Source organism: Pipra filicauda, unplaced genomic scaffold, assembly GCF_003945595.2.
Source record: "Pipra filicauda isolate LSUMZ 115617 unplaced genomic scaffold, ASM394559v2 scaffold763_size104425_pilon, whole genome shotgun sequence".
NCBI classification, from domain to species: Eukaryota; Metazoa; Chordata; class Aves; order Passeriformes; family Pipridae; genus Pipra; species Pipra filicauda.
The window spans coordinates 44,953-59,759 of NW_024104935.1; the positions used below are offsets into that span (position 1 = coordinate 44,953).

Consider the following 14,807-nt stretch of genomic DNA (forward strand, 5'->3'; position numbering starts at 1 on the left):
CCGGCCGCGGTGACATTGTGTCCCAGCCCCGCCGGGCACCACGTCTGGGCCTCTCTGTGCCGACTTGGCAGAGGGACTCCGGGCTGGAGCCGGGGAGGGCAGACCCTTCCCACCGCTCCGTGGGACCCCAGACCCGCCGTGGGCACCGTGCCCTGCCAGGGATGTGCCAGGCCTGGGGCCGGGGGGATCTGAGCTGTGGCTGAAGGGATTTGGCTGCCGAGGGAGCAGCTGCCACTTGGGAAAGGCTCCGGGCTGGGAAGTTGCTTTGCCCACCCTGGGAGGGGCTGTGGGGGCAGGTGGGGGGCCTGAGCTGCCTGCCCCCCAAACCTCCCTGTGTTCCATGGGGGGGCATGAAGGGGTGGAATTCCAGCCTGAGTCCTGGCAGCTCCATGGTGACACCGTGGTGGCTGTCGCTGTGCCCGGGGGCTCCCAGGGGTGGGGGCACAGGAGGGAGCTGGGCACTGGCTCCAAGGGCCCATGGAGACATGGCTCGGCCTGCAGGAGCAGTGGCAGGACTGGGGGATCCTGGGGGTGCCGGGGGATCCTGGGGGTGCCGGGGGGTCCCAGGGCAACGTGGCACACTGCAGGCAGGGCAGTGTGAGCAGGTTATCCGTGCTTAGCTCACATGGATTTTGGAATGGGCGCTGCAGGCACTGAGGCTGTGCCAGCCCTTCCTGGGGCTGAGGCCACTGGCTGCCCTGGCCGTGTGCCTGGAGGGTTTTGGGGACACTGTGCCCGGTGTCACAGTGCCCAGAGACACCCACAGCCTCCCCATTTGGCTTCGTGCTCCCCAGCTGGAGTCCAGTGCCACCATGGTGCTGGGAACCTCATCCTGGTGCCACCATGGGGTGCTGGGGCCGCTCTCAGTCCCGGGGTGATCCCTCCTTCCCGTGGGATGGTGTGGCAGTGCCACGTGCCATCGACTCGCTGCTGGCCAGCCTGAAACCCAGAACTGTTTCGAGTCTTTCCCTGTTCCAGCCCTGCTGGGTCACCCCTGGAACGTGGATCTCGTCAGAGGTGGCTGCTGGGCTCAGGATTCTCCTGAAACTTGTGATCTGAGCTCTGAGTGACAGTTTGAGGCTCGGTTAGTCTCACCTGCCAGCTGAGCCTGGCTGCTGCAGGAATGCACTGAGTATTCCCGGGGTGATCTGCTGGGATGGAGCAGAACACTGACACCGTCGTGCTCGGGGGAAACACGGGAATGACCCAAACTGCTGGGAATTCATCCCCTTTTCAGTGGCTCACAACCAGGATCTCCATACAGTGGAGCAGACGGTCTGTGGATGTGTGTAATGCTTCAAAAAGGGGGGAGAATTGAAAAATCGGGATTTCGGAGTGGTGCCAGGTGGGAAGTTGTGGGGAGCAGTGCCCTGGTGGCAGCACAGCCCCGGGCTCCTTCCTCACCTGGAGCAATATCCCTGTGAACAGGTGTCCTGGAGCAGGACAGGAGCTCCAGGGTGTGGGACAGGCTCCCCGTGGGCTGGTGGGCTCATCCAGCCTGGGACTGTCCTGCTGGAATCTGCCCCAGTGGTGGTGGCTGCTCCGGAGGCTCGGCATTCCCGGGTGCTCCTCTGGCTGCCCCGTCCCCACCACCTGCCCTGTGCCCCCTCAGATGTCCCCACCTGGTGCCCTGGGGGGTGACTGTGGGTGCAGCAGCGCTGCCTCCACCAGGACTCCCCGCATTCCTCATTTACTGGGATTTAGGAGCTCGTTCCCTGTCCGTGTGCCGGGAGCGGTGCCGGGGCTGTCACTGTGAGTGACCCCCACCGTGTGTCCAGCCCTTCTCCCTTCCCGTGTGTCCCCACAGCTCTGCTCCTCCATCCTCTTCCCTCCCCAGCCGTGCTCACCCCGTGCTCAGGACTGGGGTGTCCAGAGCCCTGGGGTGTCCAGAGCCCTGGGGTGTCCAGAGCCCCGGGGTGTCCCACTGGGAAGGTCAGAGTGGCAGAGGGGATCCGTGAGGAGCTGGCACATCCCTGGAGACCCCAGGGAGTTGTGGGCTGTGTCCCCAGCTGCCGTGGGGTCCCCACGTTTGGGGGCTGTCCCTCCCCGCTCCTCCCTCCACAGCCGGACAGGGATGCCAGGAGTGACCACGGCTGGGCACTGGGCTCTGTCCTCCCGTCCCTCCTGGAGTGGCCATCGGGTCCCCAGCCACGGTCACCTGGCTGGGAAGGTGGGTGGGAATGTGCATCCCACCTGCTTCCAGCCTGGACAGCTCCTCCTCTTTGTTCTTGTGTTGTTTTGAATCTTCACGGGAATTCCAGCCTGGGGTTTATCCCAGGACAGGAGCTGTCCTCGTGCTGGAGCAGCACCCAGATCCCATGGACTGATTTCTGATTAGCTGGAAACAACAGGTGGGGACCCATTGCCTTGTCCTAAGGGATGGGATGGGAGAGTTCTGTGCTCTCCTGCTTTCCCAAACGTGAAGGACTCGGGAAATGTTTCTGTGAAACAGTTGGCAACTGTCCCATCAGGGACAGGCTGGGAGAGCTGGGAATGTCCACCCTGGAGAGGAGAAGGCTCTGGGGAGACCTTAGGGCCCCTTCCAGTGCCTAAAGGGGCTCCAGGAGAGCTGGAGAGGGACTGGGGACAGGGCACGGAGGGACAGGACACAGGGAATGGCTTCCCATGGACAGAGGTATCCAGAGGGTTTGGGGTGTCTCACACTCCGATGGATCTGCCTGCCTGCAGGTGCCCCTGGGAAACAGAGGCGAGGAGGATAAAAGCTTCTGACATTGCTGAGCAGGAACTTTTCGTTTGACTGGGAGTTCTGGCTCTTCCTTTGGGCTTCTCTTTGGGCTTCTTGTTTTCTGGGAGCTCTGCTCTCACTTTCCATAACACGTGGGACACGATTTCCCAGGTGCAGGTGTTGGCAGGATGCTGCTGCAGCCCTGGCAGCTGGGAGGAGCCAGAACCTGGGGACACATTTGTTCTGGAGCAGAAATTTTGCCTCTGAGGTTTTGGGTCTGTTTGTTGGGCGATGGATTTGGGGTTTTAACACGAGAGTATTTTGTGCCTTTGGTTTGTCCCGGTTGTGTTTGATTTCTCCCAGTTGTGTTTGATTTCTCCCGGTTGTATTTGGTTTCTCCCAGTTGTGTTTGGATGGAACATGGAATTCAGGCTTGTGGAAAACTGACATCCCTGGTTTTAGTCCCAGAACTCCTCACTCAGCATTCTGACCCCGGGCAGTGACGTGCAGGGGGAGAGGATGGTTTGTGGGGGTTCCAGGAACTTCCACAATCCCCTTGGCTCTTCCACAGGCTGAGAATTCCCTGAATCCCCCAAAGCCCCCGTGGTGTCCAGCTGTGGCTCCGCAGGGCCCTTCCCGGCCGTTCCCTGCCTGCTGGGTGAAAGAGCCTCTGTTTTCCTGGGATAAAGGACAGATTCTCCCACTGAAACTGGGCCCAGAGAGGCCAAAACTTGACATTTCTGCACAATGACCAGAACCAGTGACACACAGGGTGTGGGAAATGCCACACTGGTCCTGATCCAGGAGCACTGGGAGCTCAGGGTGAACGGGAGGTGGAGCTGAGCGGGGCAGGGAACACCCCCATTCCCTCTGGGATAGGGGCACTGGGATTGAAAGGTGTCAGAGTTTGAGGAGGGGGCTCCAAGAGAGCAGGAGAGGGGCTTTGGACACAGGATGGAGTGACAAGACAAGGGGGAATGGCTTCACACCTGAAAAGGGGAAATTTAGAGGGATATTGGGGAGAAATTCTTCCCTGGGAGGGTGGGGAGGCCCTGGCCCAGGTTGGGCAGAGAAGCTGTGGCTGCCCCTGGATCCCTGGGAGTGTCCAAGGCCAGGCTGGAGCAACCTGGGACAGTGGGAGGTGTCCCTGCCCATGGCAGGGGGATGGAACTGGGTGGGATTTAAGGTCCCTTCCAACCCAACCCATCCTGGGATTCTGTGATTTCACTCGGGCTGGTTTCAGAGAAGGTGTTGAGGGTGGATCCCAACAAACTTCCCTATGATTTCCATGATCCTGAGGGTCTCCAGTACCCCCTGGAGTTCCTCACACCCTTCACCTCGTGGCTGCTGTAAGAGCAGTGATCACCTGGGTAACCACCCCTGGGCCCAGGAACAACCCAGGACACCACACTGGGAATGGAATGGTGCCACTGGAATGGTGCCACTGGAATGGGAGTGGGGATTAATGGTTAGGATGGAATCATGGAGTCACAGAATGGGTGAGATTGGAAAAGCCTCTGAGACCCCTGAGTCCAATCACTCCCCCAGCACTGCCCAGGCCACCCCTGACCGTGTCCCCAAGTGCCACATCCACAGGGTGTTAAATCCCCCCGGGGATGGGGACTCCCCCTGCCCTGGGCAGCTGTGCCAGGGCTGCACAGCCCTTTCCAGGGGGAATTTCCCCAATATCCAACCTGAGCCTCCCCTGGCACAGCCTGAGGCCGTTCCCTCTGTCCTGGATGACGACAGTCACACCTGGAAAGCTGGCTGAGCACATTCCCTGGTGGGATACCCTGAATCCAGGCACGGGGGTCCCAGGGACACGGTGGGGGCTGGGCCACCAAATCCCCCAAAACCCCAACAGTCCAAAGGGAAGGGACAGTGACCTGTGTCAGAAAGGGGCTGCCTGCTCCTGGGCAGGGAATTCCCAGGCTGGAAAGCCGTGGGCAGTGCTGATGTAATGCATAAGATGGAGCAAGACAAGGCCCTGAGCTGTGCTGCTCTCGGCCCTTTCACTCGCCGTGGGGGTTTTTTCCCCCTAAGGCTTATAAAAATGCTATAAAAACGTTATAAAGGGTCATAAATGGGGTTTGTGAGTCCAGTGTGAGCAGTGGTGGTGGTTGTGCCGTGGTTTGTGGCTCCTGTTCCGGAGCTGTAATGGCAGGAATTGCCCTTGGCTGGCTCCCAGCTCAGAGGGATGGAGGTGGAGGGGATGGAGGCGGAGGGGATGGAGGCGGAGGGGATGGAGGTGGAGGGGATGGAGCTGGAGGGGGTGGAGGTGGAGGGGATGGAGGTGGAGGGGATGGAGCTGGAGGGGGTGGAGGTGGAGGGGATGGAGGTGGAGGGGATGGAGGTGGAGGGGATGGAGCTGGAGGGGATGGAGCTGGAGGGGATGGAGCTGGAGGGGATGGAGCTGGAGGGGGTGGAGGTGGAGGGGATGGAGGTGGAGGGGATGGAGCTGGAGGGGATGGAGCTGGAGGGGATGGAGGTGGAGGGGATGGAGCTGGAGGGGATGGAGCTGGAGGGGATGGAGCTGGAGGGGATGGAGCGCTGCCGGAGGGCCAGGAGGTGTCCCACGATGAGGTGTCCATGCCCAAAGCCCGTGTCCCGTGTCTGTGCCCGTGTCCGTGCCCGTTCCCAGCCCGTTCTCTGCTCCACAGGCCCCCAGCAGCGGCAGGATGAGCGCGGAGGGCGGGAGCAGGCCCCTCAAGGTGGGCTCCCGCGTGGAGGTCATCGGGAAGGGGCACCGCGGCACCGTGGCCTACGTGGGGGCCACCCTGTTCGCCACCGGCAAGTGGGTCGGGGTCATCCTGGACGAGCCCCGGGGCAAGAACGACGGCACCGTGCAGGGCAGGAAGTACTTCACCTGCGAGGAGAACCACGGCATCTTCGTGCGCCAGTCACAGGTGAGGGGCCGCTCCTGGGATCCGGGGGAGCTGCTCCTGGGCTTTGGGGGAGCTGCTCCTGGGCTTTGGGGGAGCTGCTCCTGGGGTTTGGGGGGAGCTGCTCCTGGGGTGTGGGGGAGCTGCTCCTGGGGTTTGGGGGAGCTGCTCCTGGGGTTTGGGGGGAGCTGCTCCTGGGGTTTGGGGGGAGCTGCTCCTGGGGTTTGGGGGGGACTGCTCCTGGGATCTGGGGGGAGCTGCTTCCAGGGATTTGGGGGGAGCTGCTTCCAGGGATCCTGGGGAGAACTGCTCCTGGGATCCTGAGGGGAGCTGCTTTGTGGGATCCTGGGGGGAACCACTTATTGGGATCCAGGGGGAATCTGCTTCCCAGGATCTTGGGGGCAACTGCTCCTGGGATCCTGGGGGGAGCTGCTTCATGGGATCCTCAGGGGGCTCTGCTTCCCAGGATCCTCAGGGGGAACTGCTTCCTGGGATCCTTGGGGGCATCCACTCCTGGGATCCTCAGGGGGATGCACTTCCTGGGACCCTCAGGGGGCTCTGCTTCCTGGGACCCTCGGAGGGATCTGCTTTCTGGGACTCTCAGAGGGGCTCTGCTTCCCAGGATCCTCGGGGGGACCCACTTCCTGGAATCCTGGGGGAGATCTGCTTCCCAGGACCCTTGGGGGGGTCTGCTTCCCGGGATCCTCAGTGTCCCTCAGAGGGCTCTGCTTCCCAGGATCCTCGGTGTCCTTCATAGGGCTCTGCTTCCCAGGGTCCTTGGTGTCCTTCTTCCCACCATCCTTGGTGGGCTCTGCTTCCCAGGATCCTCAGGTGCTCATCAAATAGAGGGAACCAGCCCTTCCCACCCGGGTGGGGAGAGAGAAACCAGTTCCCATTGCTCCCGGGGCCGTGGGGTTCCTGGGACTCCCCGTCTCCATGTGGGAGGGAGCAGCACACTCAGGGCAGGTGGAACCTCCCCTGGCACTGGGGCCAGGCCCCTCCACAAGGATCCTTGAGGTCTTGGTCAGCCCATGGGTTACTGTGGGGAGTTTCCAGGGGAATGGGGTGAAAACAGCCCAGTGAATTCCAAAGGGTTTTATTCCACCTCCCAGGGAAGTTCCCAGTCACCCCCTGGAGCAGGTGGAGTTTGGGATCGATCTCGGCGTTTACCTGGAAGCAGAGCCAGGGAATTTTAATTAAACTGTGTTTACCTGGAAGTAGATAAAACACCCTGGGTGGGTGCAGCTGCTGACTCTGCTGCTCCTGGGCTGCAGCAGGACCCAGGAGCTCTCCGGGGCAAACACCTCCCAGGTGAATTCCCTGGGTCACCTTCCCAAGGCAGAGGTGGCACTGGAGCCCCCAGCTCCGGGTGTCCCCAGCCCCATTTTCCAGCCAGATCCTGTCCTCCTCCCTGGAAAAAGGGGCTGCTCTGTGTCCCAGCCATGGGGTTTCCAGCTCTTCCTGCTTTCCTGGACCCTCCTGCTGCCCCTCTGGGCACTGCCAGGACCTTGGCACTGGGTGACACACGGACCCAACTCCCTTGGCCATCACTCGGCCTCCCCTGCCAGCTGGGAAAGGCTTCCAGGGGTTTCCAGGGAAAATGTTGGGTCTGCAGGACCAGGAGGGTCGGGGGGTGCTGAGCACAAGGCTCAGGGATGGTCTGGGAAGCTGCTCCCCAGTTCACGCCATGGATTTCATCCACAGGGATGATGGACAGGGCTTGGAGCAGCCTTGGGAGGTGTCCCTGCCCATGGCAGGGGGTGGCACTGGCCAGGATTTAAGGTCCTCTCCAACCCAACCCTGTCTGGGATTCTGGAGCTCTGTTGCCATGGAGCTGGGAGAGTTGGGAATGTCCAACCTGGAGAAGAGAAGGCTCCAGGGAGAGCTGAGAGCCCCTTCCAGGGCCTAAAGGGGCTCCAAGAGCTGGAGAGGGACTGGGGACAAGGGAGGGAGGGACAGCACACAGGGAATGGCTTTCCACTGCCAGAGGGCAGGGAAAGATGGGATATTGGGAAGAAGATCCTCCCTGAGAGGGTGGTGAGGGGCTGGAATGGGTTTCCCAGAGAAGCTGTGGCTGCCCCATCCCTGGAAGTGTCCAAGGCCAGGTTGGACGGGGCTTGGAGCAACCTGGGCTGGTGAGAGGTGTCCCTGCCCGTGGCTGGGGGTGGCACTGGGTGGGATTTAAGTTCCCTTCCAACCCAAACCATCCCAGGATTCCCTGATTGTGCCTGGGCTGGCCATTCCAAACATGCCTGTTCCTTTTTTGGTGTGTGGAACCATCATCCCTGACTTTGGCATCCCCTGGAGCTGCCCTTGGCTCCTGCCTGGCACAGGAGCTCGGGCCTGTCCGCTCAGAGGTGGCACTTCCCAGTGTCACCGCAGCCAGCCCCGCTCTGCCCCTGCCCTGGGCCTCTCCTGCAGCTCCGGGGTTCCCACCTGGGCTGGGCCTGCTGGGGAGCCCCCAGACCGTTTGGAATTCCCACCCTGGTTTCCTGCAGGCCTCGCAATTTCTGTGGCATCGTTTTCCCCGGTCTCCCTGTGGCTTTTAATTCAGTTTTAATCATTCCTGGTGTTGGGAGTCTTCCCAAAATGGAATCCCTGACTGACAGCTTCCCAGGTGATTTTGGTTTTTAAGCTGAACTCCCCGGTGGGAGGTGGTCATGGATCAGGCAGATTCCTGCAGGGACAATCCGGGAGGTGCTGATCTGAGGCACGAGGATGGTTCTCCCACAGGGATCTAATCCCTTCCAGCCTGGTTTTCCATGTTTATCCGGCAAAAATGTGTCCAAAAATAGTTCACAAAGAGAAATCCCTGAACCTGCAATGGATATTCAGGGCTGTCAAATCCAGACCTTAGACTTTCCTCATTACCTGTGTGAATATTCCTTATTCCCAGTGGGAATAAAAGCCTGTGGCTGTTCTCAGGGAGCCTATGGAAGGAGGATGGTTGATGGCAAAGCTGGAATGATGAAATCAAAAATTTGTGCCAAAAACATGGGATCTGCTCTGCTGAACCCACTGCCAGAGGGACCCATTCCCTGGGCTCCCTGTTTGGGAATTTTTGGCAGTAATGGTTGCTGTCCTTTTTCCAGATCCAGGTGTTTGAGGATGGAGCCGACACAACGTCCCCAGAAACCCCGGAATCTGCTGCCATGAAGGTCCCCAAGAGAGGTACAGCCTGGGTGGGAAATCCTTCCCAAAGGGGTGGGAAATCTTTCCTGGAGAGGTGGGAATTTTGTGCTGGAGGGAATGGGAAATTATTCCCCAAGGGGATGGGAGTCCTTCCTGGAGAGATGGCAAATCCCTCCTGAAGGGATGGGAAGTACTTTCCAGGTGGAATGCGAAATCCTTCCTGGAGAGAGTGTGAAATCCTTCCTGGAGAGGTGGGAAATCCTTCCTGGAGAGGTTTGAGAGGTGGGACCACTTCCTGAAAGGGGGGGAATCCTTCCCAGATGGAATGGGAAGTCCTTCCTGGAGAGAGGGCGCTCTTTGTGGTGGGAACCTTTCCTGGAGGGTTGGAAACCCTTCCCAGAGGGATGGGCACATAGATTGCAGCCCTGACCCATTCTGAGGCTCTGGAATTGCAGTGTCTGGGTCTCCAGCCCCATTCCCAGCCATGGGCAGGGATCCCTTCATTGATCATTCCTTCCCCATTCCCCCCCTGGGGCCGGATCCCTCCACTGCTCATTCCTTCCCATTCCCCCCTGGGCAGGGATTCCCGGCCACTGCTTCATTCCTTCCCATTCCCCCCTGGGGCACGGGATCCTGGCACTGCTCATCCTTCCCCATTCCCCCTGGGCAGGGATCCCTGCACTATCATTCCTTCCCCCATTCCCCCCTGGGGCCAGAGAGATCCCTTCACTGCTCATTCCTTCCCCATTCCCCCCCTGGGCAGGGATCCCTGCACTGATCATTCCTTCCCCATTCCCCCCTGGGCAGAGATCCCTCCACTATCATTCCTTCCCCATTCCCCCCCCGGTCAGGGATCCCTCCACTATCATTCCTTCCCCATTCCCCCCTCCGTGCCCGTTCCTGGCTGCCGGCCCAGGCAGCCCCGCCTCCCCGGGCTGGGCTTTGTTGGGAATGTTCCCCGGCTCTGTGGGATCCCGGGAGCTGCGGAAGGGGCTCTGCCAGCTTCCTGGCCTGGCTGCTCCGTCGGTGCCGCTGCCAAGGGGAGCGTTTGTGGGACACGGGATAAGGATCGGGGTGGGCTGGGGGCTGGGGGGGGCTGGGGGTGGTTCTTCCCCTCTCACAGACGGTGGAAACTGAAATTCCTCTTTAGATTCCATAAGAAAATACTTCCCTTTTACCTGGGAAAGTGAAATGGACCTTTCATTCCTGTCTGCTTTGGATCCTGCAGTCAGCACAGAATCATGGAGTTGCTGAAGTTGGAAAAGCCCATCGAGTCCAACCGTTCCCAGCACTGCCCAGGCCTCCCCTGGCCGTGTCCCCGAGTGCCACATCCTCAGGGTGTTAAATCCCCCAGGGATGGGGACTCCCCCCACCCTGGGCAGCTGTGCCAGGGCTGCACAGCCCTTTCCAGGGGGGATTTTCCCATTTCCTCTCCTCCTGTCCCTTGTTCTCTGGGACTGACCCCCCCCCGGCTCCCCCCTCCTGTCAGGGGGTTGCAGAGCCAGAAGGTCCCCCCTGAGCCTCCTTTACTCCAGGCTGAGCCCCCCCAGCTCCCTCAGCTGCTCCAGCCCCTTCCCAGCTCCGTTCCCTTCCCTGCACACGGGTGGATGTGGTGCCAGGAGGGGCTGTGCCAGGCTGGGACAGACGGACACCGGCCGGGTCCGGAGCAGGGGGAGCTGCAGGTCGGGAGTGGGATGGTGCAGGCAGGGATGCAGGGCTGGGATGTGGCTGCCTGCCAAGGGTTTCCATGGAAACAGCAGCTGCTGCAGTGGGACTGCAGTGGGGGATGCAGGGACGGCTCTGCCGTGGATCCAGCTCCATGCCAGGGATCCAGCTCCATGCCAGGGATCCAGCTCCAGCCCCTCCCAGCTGGCACAGGAGGGGGCACACGGGGGGAGCTGGGGGTGCCCCCAGACACCTGGGAAAAGGGGGGAATCCAGCCAGGCCTATCCTGGGGACCTGCAGGGAGGGACAGGACATGGGGGAATGGCTTCCCACTGGAAAAGGGAAGTTTGTGTGAGATTTTGGGAAGAAATTCCTCCCTGTGAGGGTGGGGAGGCCCTGGCACAGGTTACCCAGAGAAGCTGTGGCTGCCCCTGGATCCCTGGAAGTGTCCAAGGCCAGGCTGGACGGGGCTGGGAGCAATGTGGGCTCGTGGAAGGTGTCCCTGCCTTGGCAGGGCGTTGGAACCAATGGAATTTCCAATACCTTCCAACCCAGAGCATTCCACGATTCTGTGTCCCCAAGTGCCACATCCACCCGGGTTCAAACCCCCCAGGGAAGGGGGCTGCACTGCTCCCAGGACAGCCCATGCCAGTGTCAGTCCCGAGGAGTGTCCGAGTGTTTGCCTTCCTCAGGCAGCAGCTCCAATGAGGAATTCCCTGTTCCCCCAAACCCGCTCCCTGTTGTGCCGCCGTTTCCTGGCAGATCCTGGCTCTGCTTCACTCCCACTTCCCAAAGGCTCCTGTCCCAGCCCTGGACACCCTCTGGCTGCAGGGACACGGGGCTGGGGCCGGGGCTGTCCCTGGGGCTCATGGGGCTGTCCCTGGGGCTCACAGGCTGTCCTGGGGCTCACAGGCTGTCCCTGGGGCTCACAGGGCTGTCCCTGGGGCTCACAGGGCTGTCCTGGGGCTCACAGGGCTGGGGCTCACAGGGCTGTCCTGGGGCTCACAGGGCTGGGGCTCACAGGCTGTCCCTGGGGCTCACAGGGCTGGGGCTCACAGGGCTGTCCCTGGGGCTCACAGGGCTGTCTCTGGGGCTCACAGGGCTGTCTCTGGGGCTCACAGGGCTGTCCCTGGGGCTCATGGGGCTGTCCCTGGGGCTCACAGGGCTGTCCCTGGGGCTCACAGGGCTGGGGCTCACAGGGCTGTCCCTGGGGCTCACAGGGCTGTCCCTGGGGCTCACAGGGCTGGGGTCAGGGCTGTCCCTGGGGCTCACAGGGCTGGGGTCAGGGCTGTCCCTGGGGCTCACTGCCCTGCCTGTGCTCTCTCCACAGATTCCGTGGATGCTGCCAAGACCAGCAAACTGGTGAGTGCCCCCAGTGCTTCGGCATCGCTGAAGCTTTCGTCCCTTTGGGAAGAGCACACGGACACACACCTTCAGCTCAGTGCTCTGGGATAAAGTGCCCATGGAAAAGTGAATTTATTCTGAGCCCATGGGAAAGGAGGTGTGAAAATGTCATTTTGGGCCACTGGCCGGGAGTTGGTTGGTTCCTGAGGGATCACCCAGTGCTGGCCCTGGTGTTCCATGTTTGATCTGAGTCCAGCTGATATTGCAGCATTCCCTGGCTGCTTCCTTCACACCCTGATCCTCAGGAAATCATGGAATGGTGTGGGTTGAAAGGGACCTTAAATCCCATCCAGTCCCACCTGACACCTTCCACTATCCCAGGTTGCTCCAAGCCCTGTCCAACCTGGTGTTGGATACTTGCAGGGGTGGGGCAGCTCCAAGGACTCTCTCATCCCACAGGAAGAGTGCATTCCTTGGAATAAGTGACATTGGCTCTCTCTGGCTTCTGCACCTCCAAGTGTCTTTATCCAGGAGCTCCAGTGGCTCCTGGGACATGGATAGAGACATGTCATATCCATCTGGGATGGGCATTTCCTAAGGAACAGGAAACTGGAGCAGGTTCCTGTCTCCAGGTACTGCTGAAATCCACCCAAACAGCTGTGCAGGTGTGGGATAGTGAGGAATCATGGAATTCTGAGGTTGGAAAAGCCCCCTGAGACCGTGGAGTCCAGCTGGTCCCCAGCACTGCCCAGGTCACCACTCCTGGGGAGCAGTGATGGCACTGGGTGGTCCTGGGGACACAGACGATGGATTTGTGTGTTTGGGACAGAAACTGGATTTTCCTCAGGGACAAACTGGTCCAGCTGGGGTGTGGGAGCTGTGGGAAAGGAAATGGCTCCCCTGGGGACAAGGGGCTGCTCCCGTGTGTGGCACCTGCAGGGCTGGTCGGGGCACATGGAGGCCCAGCCTCCTGCACTGCCATTCCAGATAATTCCCAGGAGTGGGAATTCTCCTCCCCATCCTGCTGTGGAGCCGGGTGCTGGGTCAGTCAGCGTCTGGGCACAGCTGGGATGGGGATGGAGCAGCACTGTGGGTGCTCCAGGGGGCTCAGACCCCGGGGGATGTGAGCTGCAGCCAGAGGGCAGGGGAGAGGAGAATTCCCTTCCCTGTACTAAAGGGATTTGGGAGGTTTTTTTGGTTTTTCCTGCTGTGTGCTGGCAGGCCCCTGGCACTGCTGGGGCCTGTGCCTCGTGTGTTCCCTGCCTGACCCACAGCATCGAGGCTCCCCCTTTAATTATACCCTGGAGTTAATTAAAAGGCAAAGAGTATTTAGTAAGTGAAATCAGGATGCTGAAATGGGGATTGTTCTTGGAATGTTTTGTGCTGCTGGTGTGGAGAAGGGGTCAGGACAGGAGGTGCTGCTCGATGCACTGCTGTGCTCCTGGGCATTCCCACTGGTTTGGTGTGGAACCATGGAATGGTTTGGGAGGGACCTTAAATCCCACCCAGTTCCATGGGCAGGGACACCTTCCACTGTCCCAGGCTGCTCCAAGCCCTGTCCAACCTGGCCTTGGACACTTCCAGGGATCCAGGGGCAGCCACAGCTTCTCTGGGCAACCTGGGACAGGGCCTTCCTACCCTCACAAGGACGATCTGCTTCCCAATATCCCATTTTTCCCTGCCCTCTGGCACTGGGAAGCCATTCCCCCTTGTCCTGGCACCCTTGGCACCCTCTTCCTCCTGCATCCTGGGAGATCCTGGCACCCCAATGCCTTCTTTGGTGTACTCGTATTTGCCCCATGAGATGATCTGTTTCCCCTTGGATGTCCTGGTTCCCCCAGTCCCCCGTGCTGGGGGTGGGTCTGTGTCCCGGGGCGAGGGGGTGATCTGAGGCTGTGATTTCCACCTTCACTTGTTTCACTTTCCCCGGCTGTATTCCCGCTCCTGCCCCGGGGGAATGGGTGTTCCCGGGGCATTCCCGGGTCCCCGGCAGGGCCTGTCTAACGTTCCTTCTGTTCCCTCCTCACGCAGCGCGGAGCGAAGCCCAAGAAGGTGCTGTGTGACCCGGGTGACCCCCGGGTGTGGGGCATGTGGGGCCATCGCCATCCTCCCCCGCCAGCCCGGCCATCCCAGCCCTGCATGGCTGCTCCCTGCATGCGCTCCCACATCCACAGGGCATCATGGAATGGTGGGGTGGGAGAGGCCTCGGAGACCCCCGAGCTCCCCCGGTACTGCCCAGGCCACCGCTGACCGTGTCCCCGAGTGCCACCTCTGCAGGGCTGTTAAATCCCCCGGGGCTGGGGGCTGCCCCTCTTCCAGTGCTTTACAACCCTTCCCATGAAGGAATTTTCTCGGTATCCAACCTGAACCTCCCCTGGCACAAGCTGAGGCTGTTCCCTTGTAGATATTTTTGTAAAACCCTCTGGTGACTCGGGGACAAGTGGCACCTTCTCAGGGCTGTCCCATCCTGTCCCTGGGCTCTGGCTCCTCTGGGGACACCCAAAACCAGCTGGTTTGGGACAATTAGTGAAGCCAAAAATATTTTGTACCAGGATGAGCCAGAACTCCAAAGGTCTTGGCAAAGAATCCTGGAATGGTTTGGGTTGGGAGGGATGTTAAAGCCCATCTCTTTTCATGCCCTGCTGTGGGCAGGGACACCAAATCACTATTCCCTGCAGGGTCTTTGGGGAATATTTTTTCCCCAAGGGAATCTTGCCAAGGTGAGCACTGCAGACGTGGAAAGGACCCGGCATGAGCACTGGGAGGGAGGGAGGAGGGGAGGGAGATGGTACCTGGAGCCCTGGGTGTCCCTTTGGCCCAGCTTTCCTTTCCGGCCGCTTCCGTGTCGATCTCTGGGGGAAGGAACGGTGCAAACAGCCCTGTTTGTCCATGGGAAATCCAGAGGTGAGGAGCAGTGTGGAAGCCCTCGGTGAAGGTGCAGAGAGCTCTGGAGTGGGCCAGGAGCACCTGCCCCAGGTGTCCCCTCCTCGTGTCCCCCCAGGTCCAGGTCTCTGCATGTCCCAAGGCTCCAGGGGCATGTGGGTCCCCTCATGCCAGTTCTGCCAGCTCCAAGGGGTGCCTGGCTGTCGGGGCTCTCC

At 60.6% G+C, this 14,807-nt stretch overlaps 1 protein-coding gene across 4 annotated transcripts in view; it reads left to right on the top strand.

Moving 5' to 3' along the window:
* DCTN1 (dynactin subunit 1) overlaps positions 1–14,807 on the top strand; it is a 44,970-nt gene that overhangs the window by 754 nt on the left and 29,409 nt on the right. For 3 of the 4 annotated variants that reach the window (XM_039389746.1, XM_039389744.1, XM_039389745.1), the window contains exons 2-4: positions 5,347–5,592; positions 8,661–8,739; positions 11,696–11,727. In XM_039389746.1, the coding sequence (XP_039245680.1) occupies positions 5,347–5,592; positions 8,661–8,739; positions 11,696–11,727 (357 nt within the window). Of the gene's footprint in view, positions 1–5,346; positions 5,593–8,660; positions 8,740–11,695; positions 11,728–13,740; positions 13,762–14,807 lie in introns of all 4 variants that reach the window. The other variant, XM_039389743.1, reaches the window with a different exon arrangement.